At 45.7% G+C, this 16561-nt stretch overlaps 1 protein-coding gene across 2 annotated transcripts in view; it reads right to left on the bottom strand.

Annotated features, from left to right (window-relative positions):
* The window catches only part of efna5b (ephrin-A5b), a 93125-nt gene extending 76909 nt beyond the window's left edge, over window positions 1-16216 (bottom strand). For both annotated transcript variants that reach the window (XM_041937182.1, XM_041937183.1), the window contains exon 1: window positions 15055-16216. In XM_041937182.1, coding sequence (XP_041793116.1) covers window positions 15055-15179 — 125 coding nt within the window. In that variant the 5' untranslated portion in view covers window positions 15180-16216. The remainder of the gene's footprint in view (window positions 1-15054) is intronic.
* Between the last annotated feature and the right edge of the window lie 345 nt (window positions 16217-16561).

Raw genomic sequence — 16561 nt, 5'->3', positions numbered from 1 at the left:
ATCAATGGAGAGCTTGTAAATGCTGCAATTTTAGTTTGAAAAGGAGAGTCTCAATTGGAAATAACTGGGCAAGTCCAGGATTAACAGGCCCTCTATCACTTATCGATCCACATTTATTACTTTTAAATGTGGGTAATTGGGGGGGAGTTTGGTGCAATCTCTGTCTGCATCTTTATAGAATGGCTCCAGTAGGTGTATGGGCCTTAAGTGCACTCGTAAATTGGTTTTATGAGTTTCTGAGACATATCGCTGCTAATGTTTCCACTCGACGGCTTTATGGCCACATTGTAGCGACGCTGGTGAGAGATACTTTCTAATATATTGCAAAAGTGATGTTGACAAAAAAATATATAGCTCGGATGTAGAGCTTTCATTTAAATGATAACAACGTGTTTGGCACTGCAACTAAAGCGTATGAGTCCTTGTTTTAGGAAATAAAGAGAGAGTCGGTGAAAGAGAAGAAGAAATATCGCTTTCAATTTCAGTGAAAATGAATAGGCCACTATTTGTTTAGTCATTTATTTGTGAACAGGCATGGTCAATATATTTGCATGCATGTAAAAAAAAACCTGATGTAACTGAGCAGATACTGTATTTTTTGTTGTGAATAGAGGGGGACTGTGAATTCATCTGCAGAATCAAGGATTGACCATGAAAATAACAGCATGTAACACTGCTGTGATACTACTAGTGTGTGTGTGTGTGTGTGTGTGAGCCACCACTGTGCACAACTCCCTGCATTATTCTCCAGATGTTCTCTTTCACAGCTCCGTAAAAGACTACCGGCATTCGGCCGCCTTTCTATTTTCCGTCATCCCCATTCCTCCTACTCACACCATCCGATCCCTCCATCAAAGCGGGCCACTTTGCCAAACATGATCCCTGCCTGTTGTGTGTTGGTTTGGTTTCGAGAAGCGGATTAAACAGTTCCCACCAACTCTCTGATGTGGACCTTATCTCAGGTTTCTCTTGACACTGGCAGAGCTGTGGTGTTATTAGAAGCTAAAGGGCTTTGTTATGGAACACAAAAGGCAGAGCTAGGCAGCAGTTAGTAAGGCTTTGTTAAGGGTCAGAGAGGTGTTAAATAGACTACACCTGGGGCTGTGTTAACACCTTCACCTGAGACATTCAAACTTCCATGGTAGGTTGCTCCATTCAGCTGAGGGAGCTCACACAGATGGGCGGATGGGAGATGTGAGGAGACAGAGAAGAAGAAATACGAACAGTAATATCAAACCATGTAGATATCTAGCTAGAGAAAATATTGTAGGCATAAATTCTTTGGGGAATGAGGTAAAGATGAAGATCCGCAGTGACGGGTTAATGAAAATAAGAGGTGAAACAGACAGAATTTCCCCTGTTTCCAACAGTAGAGTATTACTTATTTTCAAAAGGTCGTCTCACTCAATTTCTCTATAGACGGCCATTCTTTCCTGCTGGAACAGAGCCAATCACTGCTCTCCTCTGGAGGTTGCTGTTTATTGATCATTGTATCACATGGTTGTAATGCGATGTCAATGCCTCTCTTACCTGCCTGAGCAAGCAGGTAGTGAAAAAAACTGCTGGATTAGGTCCAAACGAAAACAACCCCATGAGTACAAATCAAGTGTGCAGATAACAGAGCGGCGTGAGTGCCCCTCACCAAATATTCAAAAGGCAAAAAGCAGCTTTTTCATTCCAGAATCAAATTCAATTTGATTTCAAAAGTATATATTTGCCCACAGAGGAGGCCCAGAGTGACTTTGGGGGAGAACCAGACCACATTCTGGGCCGGCTCAGCGTCAGGCCTTGTTACTCTGGATCTGCATCTCCTCTCCCTCCTACCTCCTTTCATCCCCTTCTTATCCCCCTCTTATCCCCCTCTCCTCTCCCCCCTTTAGACCATTCTGGCTGGCCTACACACGCAATCCTCACGCTAGCTGGGCCTAAGCCCCGTAAAGGCTAACACAAGCTCGGTGTAAAAACTCCTATAGGGGCCCACCTCCATCCCTCTATCCCCCTCACTACCCCACCAATCCCCCTCTTCCCTTCTTGTGCTGCCTGACTACACTTTCGCTTCGCATTACTTCTGCTATTCTAACTTTTCCACTTCTGAGCACTATCAATTATGCACTAGAATAACAGTGGGGCCAGGCTTGGCAGCGGGACATAAAGGCCGATTATGAGTGTGAATAATTCAGCCATCTTCGTGCCATGTTCCTCTTACCAGTGATACAGGCAGGATGGCTTTGCCGCTAATGTACGACGGCAGACGCAGCCTGACCTGGCCTTAATGTAAGGACAGCTCTCTACATCCCAGAGAATGGAGAGGATGGAGAGCTGCACACGACATTAAAAGTGTGGCTGTGCTGCATTATTAAAGCAGCCGCGAGCCTGATGTCGCTCAGAGATTGACAAGCCTGACGCTGGTGGCTGACACCTGTCAGTCTGTTAACAAGAAAACTGGGAATCTTCAAGCAAATTCATTGTTTAATTTATTCATTTCATCTATTTAAGCAACTTCTGGGAATTCCTAAAGAAGACAAATAATTTTTTAAAAAGTCAAAGAAAACAAACTCCTCTACTGGAAAGTGTTCAGTCATTCCAGCCATCATGATTTTTTTTTTTTTTTTTTTTTTAAGGTCATACAACCCAGACAAGAGGACAACCTTCCCTCACCTTCATGTTCACAACATGCCTACCTTGACTTCATTTTTCATGAATTGCGTGCGAAGGTTTGCAAGTGCTACTCTTCTTCGAGATCACAAACAGTAATGAATATTTCATCACTCCACCCAAAGCCGAGCACGCATTCTAATCCAATGCGAGAAATATGATGCACCTCTTCCCCACAGGCTAATAATCTACTTCAACCCTGTGCCTCATAAAAACTCACACCACCGAAATATCTGAAAATGACCAGGCTTTTCCATAAACGGTGTAATGAGCGGGAGGCATGTTTATATTTTCTACAGCTCAGCCAAATTTTAAACAGGGGAAAGTTTCAAATCCATTAAATTTGACTGGGGAAAAATATGTATTCATGAATATCTGTTTGAAGAAAAAATACACCTGAAATTAGAAAGTAATTTTGGAATGTAAAAAAAATATATATATATGCAGGGTGGACAAAAACATGGCAAAATCACAGATATATATATAAATATTACAAGTAAAAACTTTTTAAAAATATACTTAAAATATATAAAAAAAAATTCTACACACATTCAAGAGCAGCTGCTACTTCAATCACTTTTGTTGTTAAATATTAAATATTTAATGCACTTATATTTTAACTGTAAATTGATGTAATAAAAGTTTGTTCATCATTAAAATTTCTAAACTGTGTTAACCTTCAAGCAGCCGGGCCAAACACGAAGTAGCTTCTGAAAAAAAAAGAGAAAGAAAACGCCCCTTCGCCGCCTCTTATTTGCGCTTCCGTTTGCCATGCTCGCTCTAATCCTGGCTGGAATGTCTCCGGTCGCGGGGTCCAGCGGCCCTGAGGAACAGAACAGCAGGTGAAACTGAACTCTCCGAGGACTTGTCCCGCCTCGCAGCCACTCCAGTGGTTCCGCTGTGTCGTTCCACCAGAGCCTCTGTTGCACAAGAGCCCAAACGAGCGGGAAAACTCTTCTTTTAGGTTTTCCCTGAGGCAGGAACGTGTTTTTTAATGATAGAGAGGAAATAAATCAAATCCATGAACTTTAACAGCGTATTTTTTAAACAAAATGCTGTTCTTTAATGTCTGTCTGCGTTGTGCCTGTCCCAAATGATCCCTGACTGGTGAATTATGGGCAGATTATTATCATCATTATATGAATTATCCTTCCAACTATCCTTGCTGATTAGCTTTAATCTCTGTTGCCTAATGAGTGAATTGTTTTGTCAAAATTACAAATCAAAAAGTGATTTAAACATCGCTGCCATCTTTACCTCTTTGTGTCTGGCTGGTACCACATTTTTCTTGGTTTGGCCGCCATGTTTCATCACACACACACACACACACACACACACACACACACACACACACACACACACACACACACACACACACTGTAGCTCTGTCTCTCTGTCTTGAAGTTGAGAGCTGAAGCAGAAATGGGGAGGGGGTCAGCGTGGTGCATGTTTTTTAAAAAAAAAAAAGATTACAAGATAAGAAAAACAAAAACAGGGGGGAGAGGAGAGCGTAGGCGACTGTCAGCCAAGTGCTGCAGCCACAACACTGACCCTAATGCTGACAGTGGGCATGCTGGGTCACCTCAGCAGGACGCCCAGAGCTAAGTACAAGGACAGTGCAGTTAAAGATTTGGTGATCCTGAAGGCAGGAGAGAGGAAGGGAGGACGGGAAGAAGGAGAAGACAATATGGCACAAACAGCAAAAGAGCGGGAGAAAACCGACTGGCCTATATTCCGGGGAGACTTGGCGGGATAAGGAGCAGAGGGCATGAACTGGGTGGGGGGGATTAGGACAAAGGAGGGAGTCATCGAGGAAAAAAAAAACCCTGATGTTGGTCAAAATAGCTTCTCGGCCCCTCAATAAGCCCGGAGCCAAACCAAAATCATCATCATCATCACCTCCCCATTTACGAGGCAAGGTGATGATTGTCTCAAGGTGATGTTTTGGCTTTCAAAGCTCAACCGTGAGATTAAGGACATTAAACACTTTTGTATGCGTGACTGCGCCGGAAAAAGAAAACACACACACTCCTTAGGATGTAACCATAGGCAGTGCTCATCACCTCTGTTTATCTGGAGGGCTTAGGCCACTTTGGGGACTCCCCTTAAGTCTCACTTATCTCATTAGACCCTTAAAACTGATTAATATGAATGCCAGCAGAGGCCAGCTCAAGGCTTTCTTAAGAAAGGAGGGAAGGAGGAAAAGAGTAGAGAAGGATGGGAGGGATTTTGGAGGAAAGGGGGGGTTTGTGTCTCCGGACAATGAGCTGATGGCTTTTTAAGCCTCTCAGTGGCTCTGGGTTAATACCCAGGGCTGCAGTCATGGGATAGGCCGCGGTTCAAAGGCTGCTGCACTCTAAGGCTCGCTGCTCGCCGATTTAGAGGAAGAAAATAAACAAGCAGAATAAATACCACATCTCCTGCAACTTGAACCTCACTAAAGAAATAATGAACTGCCTTTCCAAACCAGAGTGCTGTGTGTATGTGCGTGTGTGTGTGTGTGTGTGTTTGTCGGCCTATGTTCTTTGGGGTGTCATATTTGGTTATGTGGGATAATGTTCGGAGTAAGCCAGACCAGTCAAAGCTGGGCTCAGATGAGAGGAGAGGGTGAAGATGGGATTTATCACACATTCCGGGGATCAATCGTTTTTCCTTCAGGGGGAAAAAAAAAACCTACTCAGTACAGTTTCACACAGGAATACCAACCACCACACATAAACAAAGACCGCCATGCACACGCACACCCACACACAATGCAACTTCACAAAATGGGAAAACTATCAAGCAGCTCTCAGAGGAGCAGGCTCAGAGAATTGGGTCAAGAATAGTGCTGTGCTCTGCTATAGTAAAGGGTGTGTGTTTCTGCTGCTTCATTAAAGCGGGCCGTGATGCAGAGGTCGGCTCAGGATAACCACGCATTCACATACACACGCTCACGCATGCGCCAAAGTAACTAGCATGTATTTGCACACAAGTTGCCAGCAAACACGAGGACACGGATACCCTCAACATCAAACCCAGGTTCAACTGCGGACGTCAGATTCAGTTCTGTGTTATACATTTTTAAACGTGATTTATGATCTGTTTGATTCCAGACTCATCTCAGCGCTCAGATCAGACGAGCATCTGTCGCTTAATAGAAGGCTTGGAGCCAGGAGGGCAGATCTGAAGAAGATCCTTTCATGACAACAGTTAGTCGCTGAAGTTAGCTTTAACAGGCTTAAATTTTTACTTTTTTAATATGCGGTGTGATGGATCTGACAATAATTTTAATTTCTGTTTGATTTTCGGTCAAAATCCCACTTAGCCTCATTAGAGCCCGAGCCTTCACATTGATGCAGCGGGAGAGACGAGCTGAGTCCAAGACAAATACGAAGAGATTTGTAACAAAATGAGATATCCACCATTTGAATTACAATTGTGCATAATTAGCCACATTATTCATCACAATGAAAGGAACGCGTCGTTTCATGACCTTCGTTTGCAAAGTTCCACCTCTGAGGACAAAAGCAGCTCCCTCTTATTGAACCAATGTGCCTCCACAGCAGATACGTAGCATTTTGGAATGAAACCCTCCATTAGGCCGCTACATTACGCACACCCTGGCATTTCGACTGCGATGCATGCATTTCAGTGGAAAATGCACATTCAAGGGCACAGTGTGCAGTGTGTCACAGTAGTTACGAGCAACATGCAACCCCCAAGTAAACACGGCCCTGCGTGTGGGAGTCTTCAGTGTCAGAGGAAACAAAGCAGGCGTCTAAACCTGAGCAGGCTTAATCCTGCCTCTGTAGAAAATAGCCCCAGTGTCACCGAACCCAGACCGCAAAGACGACACCTCCTCGGGGTGAGGACCCAGAGTCCGTCCCCGGGAGAGCCACCACCGACCGACCGGCCACGGGCACCACCAGGGAGACAGAGAGCCAGCAAGCCACATGCATCTTTAAACCTTGGCAAGGACAGACAAGCATGGGAGGGGGCTGATGAGCTGGATGGTGTGGAGGGAGGCAGATGAGACACAGAGGATGGATAAGGCCAGTTGGAAATGAGAGAAACTGCCACCTCTTCCTTTCCACACACTGTGTCACCCCTGGCTGCTTCATGCCTCTCCCCTCGTGTCTGGCGCTCGCATTATACTCCCCCTCTCCTCCCTTTTTTCTGTCCGAAAGCGTACTACATCTTCAGCTGTGCACTCTCCCTCTCCCCTCGCCATTCACACCATTCTCCCTCGCTCCTCTCCTCTGCCCTCCCTTTTTTTTTCTCTCTCCCTCCGTTTAAAGCGCATGCATTACTTTCAGCCCTGGCTATGTGGAGTGGACAGAGAGAGCGGAACAATGGCGGCCTTTCAGTCTCACGACCTAGCGTTGGGGGGGGGGGTCATTGGCTGCTAGTATTTTTCTCTACTGTCAATTCAAACAGGCTAATGCAGCTAGCTTATTATTGGCACATCTCGCCATAATGGTGGAACAAAGTGAGAGCGGCATTGTTTAATTGTTTGTTTGTTTATATTTATGCCAGTGGAAAATTGCGGCGGCGGTGGGAAGTTTAAAAAGAGGTGATCATGTTAAGAACAGCAGAAAGCAGCCAGCAATACTCGCCACATGCAGGTGAGGAGGTGATGACACCACCTCTTGCTCAAAATAGCACTTCCGGAAGTCTAAAATTTCTATTTGGGGATGCAAAAGTTTGGACACAACCCAAGTAGATTGTCAATTCCAAAGGGAAAGCAGACCACACAATTGTAAAGTCCCTCTGTGTGTTTCTCAGTCTGCCTGTGAAGACGAATTACCTCATGACTCATTTACAACTGGCTACAACCCGTCAATTAGGTCTTTATTCACAAGCTGGAGATGTGTTCTCTTCTGGGATCTATTCTCCACACTGCTGCCCAGCTAGAAAAACATCCATTCACTCCCCCGCAGCCCCCCAAGTTAAATAAGGAAAACGGCAGTGTAAGGTCCACAGCCAGTCTACCATGAAAGGAATTATCTGTGGAAAATGTGTCTGGCAAAAACCGAACAGTCTCAATCGTTCCCGTCACATTTTCCAGTGACCGGTGACAGAAGTAGAAAAAAAAAATCTTTTGAAACCCATCAGTCGTTTTGGCCCTTATGTGTTGGTGTAGTTCCTGTAAATACAATATGAGTTTTACAGTAAATGGGTTTAACGAGGTCAAATCAGCCAGACGGAGCTGGTTCAAATCAAGCAATTGTGTGTGGCTTTCACTCCAACTGTACACTTGACATGCTTCAGGCTGAGAGCTGAGGGCACAGGAGGCTATCAGAGCTCTCTCAGTAGCGCCCCTTTCTGGTCAGGGGTGATAGATCAACCATGCGTTACTACAGTAACAGCTGCTTCTAAGCCTCCATCTTACAGAGGAGCTGAAGGAGGATATGGTAGCGCCATTTTCAGCCACGAATGAGGACTTACAGTACACGATAGCGAGATGCCTGGACCGGCGTTTCACCCTTACTGGACCTGAAGCAATCCTGTATTCCTGTTCATCGCTCCTTTTTGCAGTCTTAAAATGAAACATAAGCTTTTCTGAGATGAGACCCCGACAGGAGTACTGTTTTTTTCTCTTTCCCTGTCTACTATGTTCATATTAACTGCAAATCTCCTCAGGTGTTCACAGTAAAAATACAACTTTGGACCACCAGATCTGTTCCCACAGCTCCACCAGGGTGGCACAAACTAACTTTAGGAAAAATAAAGAAACAGTTGAGGAGGCGGGGGGGGCGGACTTTCCACAACTTTGAAATTATGAGTGAAACTGAGACAGTGAGAGCAGGGATAGAGAAAAAATTAGCCCCTGAATAAACAAACACACGCATCTAGTGGAAAGGCAACCAACTGGCAAAAAGGAAAGCATTATTTCTACTGTTCTCATCACAGAATAGACGTCTCGCATTGAGCTTTACACATGTGGGTGTTGCGTAAGCTGGTTAATACTTTATTGTTTCCAAGTAGAGCTATACGGAGCTGCTCCCCTGAAAGCCACGGGTTGAATGAGGGCTAGAAGACAGATCGCTCGGTTGATAGCAGTGTTTCAGCACTCCATCTGACCTTGGAGTGATTACTCTGAAAACAAAAACCTGGACATTAAAATCTGGCTCCCCAGGCAAGGGAGGGAAACATGTGCAACCGAACTGAAGCTGCCATTCAATATCGTCCACGTCTGTCAGTATAATAATGAGAGATCCCGTCCACTAACGTTTGAACTGACGGCGCTTTTAAAGGCTTGTGGCATCAAACCAGCACTGTTATCCTTGGTCAAGCTGTCGTATTTATCTCATCATGAGCTTATATTGTGTTGGGTAAATAAATCACCAACATCAAGGTCAAAAAACAGCATAAATTGTTGAAAAGGAGGCGCAGCTTTAATGTATTTGTCTAGCAAATAATCTAAATGTATTATTTTAACAATTAATTAAGTAGAATTATAAATACACCAATAATACTCCAGTCTAAAATATATATATATTTATATATGTATATGTGTGTGTGTGTGTAAATATACAAAATAATAATACAATAATAAACAAATAATTGGGAATGTCTTTTTCTATCAAGTTGTAGGCTTCCTTCACTTCAGTAAGATTAGCATATCCAAGACTCCAGCCTGACCACCAGGCACCCCCGGCGACAGGGCTGCTTCTGTCCGCCGCATAGCAAGTCCACAAGGGTCACGGCCAAGAGTCCTCCCCCTCTTCCACCGCGCGCTGAAGAACAGCTGCTCTGCCAAGCACATTGACTAAGCATTGACTACTGCCTGCTGGGCTCATTTTCGAGTTAATAGAAAAAAAAATCTAATTTAAATGGAAAGTGCATTTACAGGTCTGGTGAGAAAACACAGAGTGCCATTTAAACCTAATAGAAGCATTACACGGCACAAAACCATCATTACAGTTCTGCTGCTTCTCCGTCAGGTCCCGTGTTTATTTTTCTGCGTCCGCGCTCTCTTTGTGTCTCCTACGCTCGCTGTCCCTGCAGCCCGGCCGCTGCTTCTGCTTGCCAATGCCACAGGCGTAAAAGAATGACAGAGCAAGGGGTCATTAACGAGAACTAATCAGCCCTCAGACAGCGAGAGAGACCGAGAGCCAGAGCAGTGGAGAGAGTAAAACACAGCTCCGGGACAGGAGAGATTAGCATGGGGTCAAAAACTACCCACTTTACCAATCAAAGGCGATGGAAACTTGATTTTAAAAATAACAGGTTTTAATTCTGAGTATAAGTTCATATTGTGATGCATCATTTTCACATTTGTGAGAGGCAGATGGGCGTATGGACCGACTTTCCCCCTCCACGCGAGCATGCCTTTGTTAGCGTACAGTCAGCATTTGCACACATGCATACAAGCACAGACTGACGAGACGTTTTTTTCAATGTTCCACTGGTCTGTGACAGGTAATGAGAAGTCCAAGGGAGAGAGACGTAATTATTCTGGTGTCTGCGAGTGTGAAGGAGAGGAAACAAGGCCTATATGACCCCATGGCTCATTTAGCACTTTGCATGCACACGCACACACCGACCCTCAAACACAAAAACATGCGCAGACAAAGCCGAGCCAGACACGACGGCAACAAAAGAAAGTTGTCTTTGACACCGGCGACGCAGCTCCCGTACGCAGGCCTCCGGTTACATTACGCTATGAGAAGAAAAATGTAAAACTACAACAGAGAGCAGCACGTTAGAAAAACGCTTTCCAGGCTGTTTGCTCAGCTACAAATTATGCAGCAAAATACAAATCACCTTGAGCAATTTGCATGACCACAACCGCATCAAACTGTTTATGTTAATAACACCCTCTACTTCAAGGAGAGTTCTAGTTACTAGTTTGTCATTCACAGGCCAACTTTCTGCTTCGTTATTCCTCGCTGTATGTGTGTGACCTCTCCCTGAGCTCCTCGCAGAGTGAGCCTGACCTCTGCGCGTCTTTCTCCACCATCAACCGTGGAGGGACTCCCGAAATATCTAATTGTATTCATTCATTTTCTGTGCCCGGCGAGGAGAGACAGAGGGAGGGAGGGAGAGACGGGGAGAGGCAGAGCGCCGAGAGGCAACGCGGGAGGAAGGCGAGGAGGGATATGGGGAAGATGAGAGGGCGGGGGGGGGGGGGGGGTGGAAGGAAGGAAGGAAAGGGCCGTCTCTTCGGCATTACAGCTGAGACATCATTAGAGCCGCTGTCTGTCCCCTCATTAGAATAAATACTCACAAGCAAAGACGGTCAGCGAGATAGAAGAGGGTCAAATCCACTGAGAGAAAAGTCTCTGGATTTTAAGCTATTTGAAGCTGAAGGAAGTCTCTGAGGGGAGACTTCAAGATTTCCTGCGCGTCTCTAAGCTGTCCCTCAACATAACTTTCGGATGGGCAAAATGCTGAACGTGTGAATTAAGGCACCATGAGTAAAGCTGTGAGAACATCTAAACAGCGAGCTGGAAGAGAAAGTGTGCATGAGTCGGAGAGAGAGAGAGACAAACTGAGAAGCTACTCAGATATTCAGGAAAATAAAACAGCAAGTTTCTGGCCTCCCGCTGGAGTCGTGATACACAACGGTGGACTGAAGCCAGCAAAACAGCATGGAAATCCCCTCAGCCCCCTTCCCTAGACACCAACAACACAAACACCCAGCACAGGACGGCTGTGGCACCGCTAACGCTAATCACGATACGCTGCGCCAACACCAAATTCCACACTAATCTAGCAATTTCTTATAATTCTGACTGCTGGAAAACCAAACAGAAGAAGTTCTAACCCGCAAAAAAACATTTTTGTAGACAAAAAAGTTCCACTGCAAACACAAGAAGTCCTTATCTGAGAGTGCCCATTCAACACTGCTGGCAGCCTCAGCTGTAAACGTGTCTGCACCAGTGTGTTTTCTCTACCAGTGACTCAAACAACCATAAAAGTGACCCCTTGAGTTTCTAACCCTTTTTGCTTATTTTTGTCTATGTCTCGTTCACACTTTCTCCAGTCAATTTACAATAAATGTGACATGTGATGAGACAAATCCATATTCCTTTGGTCACTTTTAAAATGATTCTTAGTTTTAAAGTTCAGATTAACTGCAGCTACACACGCCCGAAAAAGGAGCAAACGCGTTTGACAAAGTTTACGAGTAAAACAGTTTTAGTTTAACAGCTTTTTTCTGTGCATTTCAGGTGATTAAGCCAGTAAGCAGAGCATAACAGATTGCACACGCCGATCCAACTTGGGCACGATGGATTAAAAGCAAAACAGATTTTGTGACAAAACCAAACTCAAACTACAGCTTTAGTGTGATGGATTACGTAGCGAGGGCAATTTGTGGAAGGCGCAGCTACGTACGGAGCAGGAATGAATGGCTTTTTCTGGAGGTAGTAAAAGGAGCCCTGAACGAGTGGGTTCAGACAACAAGGAAGAGTGTAAGGAGAGTCAGGATGGAAGCAAAAACATCGAAATTATCCTTTAGACTGCCTGCTGACGTTATTCATGACAAAGATAATTAGCTTTAATTTATTGCAATGCTAAAGAAACATGTCACTTTGGCTCAGATGTGTGCACGGGGCGTTCACACAGTAAATTCTTGGAGCAGCCGTGCTTTCGGTGTGACTGTGAAGCCTCAGAACAAAGGCAGACGCAGGCACGTTGCTGCACAGTGCCACACCAGCTTCTTACAGTAATGCATGAAGAAAGGGACTCAATATTTATTAACTGAGTCATCAGTAAGACAAGTTTGCCATCTCTCCCTCTCGCCGTCTCCTCTCTGCTGTTACGTTACCTCTCTGGCTTCCTGCCTCAGCCCTGCAGGGGCGAGAGTCAAACAAACTCTATTTAGACTAAGTAGAACGGAGTGACTGGTGTTAGCAGCATTACAGTCTCTGTGAAAAACCTGTTTCCTTTCCTCAGGCAAGTCAGAGCTTCAGAAACGGATGAGGCTCGGGAGGCTATCTGTTCCTCTGGTTTTACAAGGGACCCAAAGAGAGAAAAAGGCACAACATGCACACAGCCAAGTGGATCACAGAGTTCTCTCTTTCAGTGTCACATCTGACATTAACAGTAGCTTTACTTTCTTTTTATCACTAACTACACTTTTTTTTTTCCTCCGCTGAAACTGAGAAAACTTGTCAGCACATCTGGAAGATATCAAGTTAACAGAGCGGCCAGTCAAGTCAAAACTTTCGTTTTTTGTTGTTGTTGAAAAAGAAAATGTACTGTCTAACGAAAGCGCGTCTATCAACAGCAGAAATCCACATTTGACTCAAAATTGTGTTTGCCTCCGTTGAAGAAAGCGGCCCATAAATAAACAGCCGGGGCAGAGACCTAGACCACAACAGTCACGGTCTACGGTGTATCAGGCCGAGAATCTACGCGCCCCGCTAGACTGGCCCCGACTTCAGGAGAGGGCTTACAGTCAGCCCTCCATTTGTACCCCTGACCACTAATTGCTTCAAGCAATAAATCATGTTTTCCAAAACTTCAAACTGAATATAAATAGTTGTGCAACAAATTCGGCGTGTGCTATTAATGGCTTGTGTGCACTTGGAGGGCAGGCTGAGGATTTTATTCAACAAATTCTAAGTGCCGTTGGCAGTTGAGTGAAAGATCTCTGTAAACTCCACCGGCAGTGTTTAGACTTAATAAGCCCGGGACAAGGCTGTACAGTCTAAGTCCACGAGGGACCTTCAGTGGGAAACGCTGTCTCGACAAACGTGCACGCTGAACGCTGGGGTTGACTCGAGGCTGTCCGAGCAGGAGGGGTTCGACGAGGATTGCAGCACATCTGAGGAAGTTTTATTTTAACGTTGCAGGCAGTTCTCTGGTGTGGCCTCGCTTCACCACCAACAGAGCTGAGCCTTAAACACACACGAGTCCTTTTATTAATGTAAACGAAGAAAGGAAAATCACTTTTTGAATATTTTAATTTTTAGAAATCAGGTCAGGACGTGAGTTGTGCCTCTGAACTTATGTATGAGCACAACAATGTGTAAAAATATGTAAAAAATAGGGAAAAGAAGTGTGTGAAGCTTTGTTTAGGGAAAGTTTGTCCATTTTAGAATGAGGCAGCTGCACACTGTTACACAGAGCGAGACTTTTCAAAAGTTCCACACTGCACAGCCATCACTACACAAACTGGAATAAAAACTCTTCCACAGTTTTCTACAATTACGTTTAATTTTGAAGAATTTATTTGCATTCTTTAGGTTTAAATTCTAGCAAGCAAATCTATTATTTGCTCTCTAAAAAGCTTGAAAAACACCCTGACCAGATTTCATGGGAATTTTTTTTAAACTTTACAATAAAGTGCTTCACTCAAATGCCAGTGACCAAACATTATAATGCTGCACAAAAAATCTGAATCAAATGTTGCCAAACTTCTCAAAGCAACGTTTCTTCACATAAAACGCGATTGAAGAACTATTTCTCCTCTTTTTACAAACTCTAATGTAAAAAAAAAAAAAAAAATCACTATTCTAGCCCACTGGTGTTTCAGCCCACTGTGCCTTTGTTATTCAGCAATGAGTTTGTCATTTTCTATCATTTGTCTGCCACGCTGCCTTCATAATATTCACGCAGCTCTCCTTAATGTACTTCTAGACGTGCTGAGGCCGGTGCACGCTCATAAATTGCATTATGGCAACTGAATTTGGTGAAGGAGCTGTTTAATATTGACTGATGCTTCACGCTCTCACTGCCTGCACTCGGTGCGGCTGGTTAGTGATGAAGCCTCACGGTGAATACCCTGAACACAGCAGCGGTGCTTCTCTCTGCACAGGTCCGAGGAGCCCTCGGCCTGTACGTGCGCCTCCAACTTAAGTTTTTCCGAAACAAGACAATGAGCCTGCGCAGTCTGGAGTGAGCGACCGAATGCGCACGTTTAACGGACTTTGTCCTCATTTTCTGGGGTTTGGCCTGGTTGAGAGTTAGATGCTGGCGTTAATGGGTCCGGTGGGGTCGTGCAAACACCCAGCCTGAGTCCGTCGGACAGAGACACAACACAACCATAATGCTCCAGGTTTTATAGCCTCTTGCAGTTCTGACCCTGCACACACAGCTGAATAACTCACAGTGAAACGGTGAATTCTCTTATCTGGACAATACTGACAGCGGGCGAAGCGACGCAACACCAGTGTTATGTCCAGGCCTATTACGCACGGCTTTCTATCTCCAGCTTCCTCGGGGTGACGCGCTGTTAATGAGCAGCCACGTATTGGAAATAAGACACAGCAGTTTTTTACGCTCCCGTTCCTATCCTCAGCTACAGCCTGTACCTACAGCTACTGGCATGATGCCCTCACTGCGGAGAATAAACACTGATGTGCTCCAGCCAACCTGCGAACCCCGCGGTCCATGCAGATGCGAGGGGACGGAGCATCGCCGACCCTCCGCGGCAAACCTGTCCGGCGCGGGGCTACTTACTTGGCGTTGGTCCGGTTCCAGAAGACGGCGTAGCGGTCGGCCACCACTTTGGAACTGGGCTCCTGGCTAAAAACACACATCAACAGCACCAGGCAGACGAAGAGGACCATTTCCATTTGCAGCATCACTACAGCGAAACTTCGGCACGTATTCCTCTTCGGCGTCGGGTCAGTCAGTCGAGTTGTACGGGCGCTTCAACCGGGACAGGTGACGGGTCTCACTCACATGTGGCCCCGTGTTTGTGGCGCAGGTCGGGAACGCTGAACAAATACAAACGCGCACAACATAGAAAGCACGGAGGGGATGGCGAGGACGTGACCATTCGAGGGGACACTTGAGATGACACTTGTTCAGGCTGCCGGGAATGTAAAGTTACAAAACCAACGCGTCACGCTGTTTTCTCTCTGATGCAGCTTGCTCCAGATGAATCATAGGCTTTATTTCACGCAGGCTGTCAGCTCGGACAAAATCCGTGGCGGGCTGACAAAATGTTTTCTCCCACTAATGCACAAACAGGTCGACACGCACACGCAAATGCGCAGCACAACAGGCAGTGTCTTCTGTGGTGCGATAATGTTGCCCTTATGCGGGGAGCTACTGGATGCAGCCAGTGTCAGGGCAAATGACAACTGCTGAACACTCCTTCTTACTCCAAACCCAAAGCGCAGGGGATTAGTCAGTCCAAGATGTGATGGAGAAAAGAGAGAGAGAGGCTCAATGTGTCCAATGACGCCGTGTGGCGCACGTCAGATGTCCATGTTCTCCGGGCAACTTTTTAAAGCCATACAGTCAGCCAGTCGCTGGCAGATGAACGTGAATGTCAGACTCGGGCTTTCGTCTCCAGCGTAAAAAACAGACTGTTATCCTTTCTCTGTGATTTACCGGCGGTGTCACTGCCGAGGTGGGGAGGAGTCCGTCTCGGTGTCGGAGAGAGGACGGACAGCGTTGCGTTTTCTCATGCGCTTCTCTCCGCGGAGACGCTCGTTTATGTCCGCATCCCAAAGTGTCCTCCTCATATATAAGCCATCGTGCGACGTGCAGGGAGGGGAGAAAAAAACATCTAGCGTTCTCCCATGTGCACGCCGTGTAGTCTTCCCCTTTTTCTTGTGTTTGGGTTTCAAACGCCGGGACGCGCAGGAAGGTGAGGGCAAAGGCAGGCAGCTCCAGACGCCGACTGAGAGAGTGGGTTTGGTTACGGCGGAGCGGGGGATAGTCCCATTGGTTTGAAATTATTTGAATGGGCGTCACTCGAACAAAGCCAAGCCCCTCCCCCGCCTAAAACCGAGCTAATTCAATTACGGAGAGGTAGAGTTGGAAGGGGACGGGGGGAGAGAGGTGCACAGGACAGGGACCGCTTTTAGATCCTCTGTCAGATCCGACCGATAAGCGCGCACGACGCGATTTAATTACATGCAAACGGACGCAGTGGAGCGAAGACGACCGTGGACTCCAGTTACTCTCTGTTCAGTTTAACTCAGTTCAAATGTACTTTTAAAAAAAAAACGGA

Source organism: Chelmon rostratus, chromosome 5 (genome assembly GCF_017976325.1).
Source record: "Chelmon rostratus isolate fCheRos1 chromosome 5, fCheRos1.pri, whole genome shotgun sequence".
Taxonomy (NCBI): Eukaryota; Metazoa; Chordata; class Actinopteri; order Chaetodontiformes; family Chaetodontidae; genus Chelmon; species Chelmon rostratus.
This window is presented reverse-complemented; position numbering and strand designations above follow the sequence as displayed.